The following is a 5,000-nucleotide window of genomic DNA, read 5'->3' on the forward strand; positions in this document are numbered from 1 at the left end:
CGTCAAACAGCCATCCCAGAGAGACTGAAAGATTTCTCCTCATTCCTCTGCCTCCCGTCCCTGCCTCTCGTCTCTAGTCTCGTCCTCCTCTTGGATCCCCACACGCCTCCTCGCCAGAAGCTTCACGGAAAGGTCACGAAAAAAAAAAAAGGGATAGAAAGAAAAGATGGTTCACTGTAATCATCGCAGCGATCGTGTTACCTGTAATATAGATGCCCCTACATTCTCTCTCTATCTCTCGGGTCTACACGCAGCAATTCCTGTTTAAAACTTTTCTATCTCTATATTTTTCTCATACTTAAATTTGTCTCCTGATTCTACTTTATTTTCGAAGGTTCCTGTTGACTTAGCACTAATCTGATTAGGATTATGACACCAGTTTTCTCTCTCTCTCTCTCTCTCTCTCTCCTTTATCTGCGAGTGTATAAGAACATAAAAAAATAATGGAAGCTGTACGCCCATCTATTTCCCTATTCCCATCCATAAACTTGTACCATGTGGGTAATAATCTGATTAGAAAAAACCCTCCTAATCTCTCTTCCTCTTCCTATCTTACCTAATATTTCCACATTATCTCAAGCTATAAATTTGCCAAATGAATGTATAAAGCTCCCTCTTACCTCGCACTAGCAATCTGAATAGTATTACTCCACTAGTTTTTCTCTTATTCTGTGTCTGTAACTCTTCCTCCTCCTTCCTCTTCCTCCTCTGTCTGCAGCCACAATGGACGCTACAAGACACCGCGCCAAGGCCATGATGACACTACTACCAAACTCCTGATGAAAGGTCATGGCTCACCTTCACCATAAACAATTGATGGTCTAGTTAACTAAAACGGATCATCTGACGTGTGTGTGTGTGTGTGTGTGTGTGTGTGTGTGTGTGTGTGTGTGTGTGTGTGTGTGTGTGTGTCTTTACGTAACTCTTTAATTGAGGGATTACTACTCTATTATTCTTTCTTTTACTTTTAGGTATAGTAGATTTAAGAACGTAGTATCAGTATTAGCAGTAGTAGTAGTTGAAACCTTTAAAGACTTCAGGTTTTTGTGGTAGCAAATATAGCAGTGGTTATCATACTTCAAATTACATGCATATTCATTGGAGCTCCCTCACCGCCATCTCCCCCTCCAGTGTCACATTTCTTCCTCGATACTTATAGTCACAAAGGTTACATGCCACTTCCGGGTATGTATGAGCGCCAGACAAAGTAACATTTCAACATAGAGCAAGAAAATACGAACTCTTTTTCTACCAAATTCGTTTATTATTATCATTGGGGCACAGTGAAAGAAATAACTTGTATGGACGCCAGGAAAAAGTGAGGCAACAGAAGTATGATTATGTCTTTTATGATCTACAGAAAAAAATAAGAAGCTGTAGTACAAATATTTGTCTAAAAACTTGATAATTATTAAGAAATCATAGTTCACCTAAATCTTCTATAATAACGGTACAGAAACCAGGGCGGGAACAAGGAAGGCTTTTACAGCTCACCCACTCAAGCAAATCAATATCAATGAACCTGTGCACTTAAAATCAGGAAAAGTTTACGATTTCACGCATCGATTTGCTTTGGCACGAGATTTTCAAGTGGCGAAGGGTCTGTGTGGGAAAGTGTAAAGTGTGTGTGTGTGTGTGTGTGTGTGTGTGTGTGTGTGTGTGTGTGTGTGTGTGTGTGTGTGTGTGTGTAGCAACGACACTGACACAACAAACAGTTCATCTAGAAGTCATACAATCCGCAACTCATGATTAAACACAAATAATGGAACACAGGGTACCATTGACTGCCTCTCATGATCTCTATTTCTTCCCCTCCCATCCTGATATACATTTGGGTATCCCTTACCACGTGAATGATATAAGAAGGTCCCATTCTATAGCGGCCTCACTGTAGCGTCCTCACCCAATTTAACGAGCCTTGAGCGAATGAAAAGACAGGGGGGAGGCTGTTCTCTATCTCCACTGCGCCACGTGACCTCCTTCTGTCGCTCTCGTTCGGCAAACATTTGAGGATACTATAACCAAAGGAGACGCTCGAAGCATTAAGTAAAAGATTCATCACTCCTGGAATATCACGGCAGCCTTTCCCCGCCAGTTCCCAAATCCATAAATCGACAGCTTCCTCAGGGACGCAGACGGGCTAGCTCGGTTCAGACGCCGCCGGATATTCTATGCCTGTGATATTGCCTGCTGTGGTTCCGCGATTGAGATGTTTTGATCCACACACACACACACACACACACACACACACACACACACACACACACACACACACACACACACAGACTTGTGTGGAAATTCAGAGAAGAAAGCTTAGGAGGAAGATTGCTAGCATGGATGGAGGATTTTCTGAAAGACAGGGACGAAACATCTACATTTAAAAGAGTTTAGAGTGGATTTCCTCAGGGATAAGTTTTGGCTCCAATACTGTTTGCAATATACATAAATGATATAGCTGAAGAGGAAGAAGGTTACACAAGTCTGTTTGCTGATGATGCGAGGATCCTGAAACAGATGAAGGAAAATGAGGACTGTGACTTGCTCTAAGAGGACTTAAGCAAAAGCTACAGATGGAGTAAGAAATAGAAAATAGAGTTCAATGCAAGAAAATGCAACGCATTGGAGTTTGGGAAAAGCCAAAATAGACCAGTCGGAATCTATTAAGTTTGGAGAAGAAAACATTCAGAAAAGAAACACGAAGAAAGACTTAAAAGTAATTGTTATAGAGGATATGTCACCAGGAGAGCACATACGTTGGATAATTTTTGGGATAACAGAGACGAGACAGCACACGCATAGCTTCCTTCCCGTATGCTACAACTATAAAGTAAATACAACTAGGTAAACACACACACACACACACACACACACACACACACACACACACACACACACACACACACACACACACACACACACACGTGGATAATGAGAAACTAATCCTGAGAGAAGAATATGACATTAGAAGCACAAGATCGCATAGTAAGAAACTGAGGAAGGGAAGATGTCTGTCTGAGAGATGTTAAAAAAATATAGTTTCCCGCAAAGATGTGTTGAGACTTGGAACAGTTTGAGTGAGGAAGTGGTGTCAGCAACGAGTGTGCATAGTTTTAAAGAGAAATTGGATAAGTGTAGATATGGAGACGGAGCCACACGAGCATAAAGCCCAGGCCCTGTAAAACTACAACTAGGTAAATACAACTAGGTAATACACACACACACATTACATTAATTCCAAAGTGTAAAGGAAAAACTTCCTTACAATACAATCAACTGACTTTCATGGAGCTTTTACTGCTATTGACAGTAACATCATAAATAAAGGCAGCGGTGGAGAGCCACGTTTACCCCACCGGGGGTCAAGGCTGGTGCCGCGCCCCGTCACCCCGCCTATCACCTCCACCCTTCCCTTGGATACTCAAAACACTGAGAACACGAAAAAAAAAAAAAAACTGCACTACTATTGATGAATAATTGCACGAGCGTCCCAGCTAAAGGCCACAACCTTGCAGCCCGCTTTTTCTCTATAAGAACTGCGTGATAGGGATAAAAATGAACAGCTTAAAGTCAATATATTGGAACAGCACAATAATGCATAGAGGGTGAAAGTGACCGTTCATGTCTTAAAAACAACTCTGCAATCACTATTCTTTCTCTTATATTGAATCCAGCCAGGAAGAATATCATGTAGCATTTTCCTTCAATCAATGGCAGGAATTAGAAAGAATGTAAAAGGAACATATTTACTGTTGTCTTTACCTGTACAATATGTTATGTACTGTGTAACGTCATAGTGTTAACATTACTTTTGTACAGTAATGACCAGCGTACTGTGCGGTGCCACACTACTGGTGTCCCTGCCTTACTGTTTAAATTCCCCTAAGGCATTGAAAGGTTACATACTTCAAGCAAGGTCTGCAAGGCTCGTACTCGCTGTCAACAGTATCCCTCAATGTCTGCCCCGCCCCGCAACATGCCTATCAATCTCGTGCTCCGACGGTGCCCTAAGATGTATCGCGCCGAAATTGAGAGTCTTTGGTAATCTTCTCAGCGGGACCGTCCTGCAAGTGAATCTGGCTGCACCTGTCTCCTCGCCTCTTTCACCTCAAGGTTCATTGGGTGGCAGCGGCTAGTAACCCTCGAAAATGGCAGAGATAGTGTGCGCCAACTAACTTATTGGTGACTCTCCCTTGACGACACATCCATCTCCAGAATGTCCCTTCAGCTGCCCTGCGATTCTCGCTCTCATCTCCCAGTGCCGGGCATCCTCGTCCCTCACCAGCACAGGGCCTCTCAACAGTTCCTCTTCGCCCACCACGGTATTACGTCATTCCGCAAAGACAGTGCTCTCCTATCGGTAGTAACACTTTTTTTTTATTTGTCATCTTTGATAAGTGAAACGAGACTGCTCCGCAGCCTGTCAGTCCGCAGCTTTCAAATGCATGATTTACAGTCTTAATGAATAACTGCTGAGACATTTCACAGCCATCACAAGTTGGCGTTGTACATGCAACACTGGTTTAAAACAGCTGCAACATGTTTGTGTACTTGGCATTGCACATCTGCAAACTTCACACCGAAACACAAGTGTTTGTGAAGACTACAAGTAAACATCTTGTTATCTAAACATTCAACTAGTAAAACACTGTAATGAAATACAAGCAATAAATAAATAGATAAGCAAACGAATAAAATGTATTTATTCATCGTCATGCGACACGTGAGAGGTGTGAGTGATATCAACACTACTGGCAGCGAGCAGCGAGCCGTGCGTGGTGGCCGATTCTGCCCAGTGTCACGGAGGTGTAATGACAGGTGTGTCTCGGGACTGGTGCGTGCAGGGTCGTCCCACAAGATCACACCACAACACCGACGCACCGACAAGCTTCGCCTCTACAGTGTTAGTCTACAGTGAGCCCGACACCACGTCCACCGGCGTCCAGTGTCGGCGACGCAGCGAGGAGCACGACAGTAGTGTACACACCTTTCTTGACCAGGTC

The 5,000-nt window shown here is 43.2% G+C and overlaps 1 protein-coding gene across 9 annotated transcripts in view; it reads right to left on the minus strand.

The window, feature by feature from the left end:
* LOC123504842 (ankyrin repeat and fibronectin type-III domain-containing protein 1-like) overlaps window positions 1–5,000 on the minus strand; it is a 447,143-nt gene that overhangs the window by 18,834 nt on the left and 423,309 nt on the right. Inside the window, exon 1 of one of the 9 annotated variants that reach the window (XM_045255733.1) lies at window positions 4,985–5,000. This exon is cut by the window's right edge and continues 244 nt beyond it. The exons of the other annotated variants lie outside the window; for them this stretch is intronic. Coding sequence (XP_045111668.1) covers window positions 4,985–5,000 — 16 coding nt within the window. The remainder of the gene's footprint in view (window positions 1–4,984) is intronic. 9 annotated transcript variants of the gene reach the window in all.

The sequence above is a fragment of the Portunus trituberculatus genome, chromosome 17, assembly GCF_017591435.1.
Source record: "Portunus trituberculatus isolate SZX2019 chromosome 17, ASM1759143v1, whole genome shotgun sequence".
Taxonomy (NCBI): Eukaryota; Metazoa; Arthropoda; class Malacostraca; order Decapoda; family Portunidae; genus Portunus; species Portunus trituberculatus.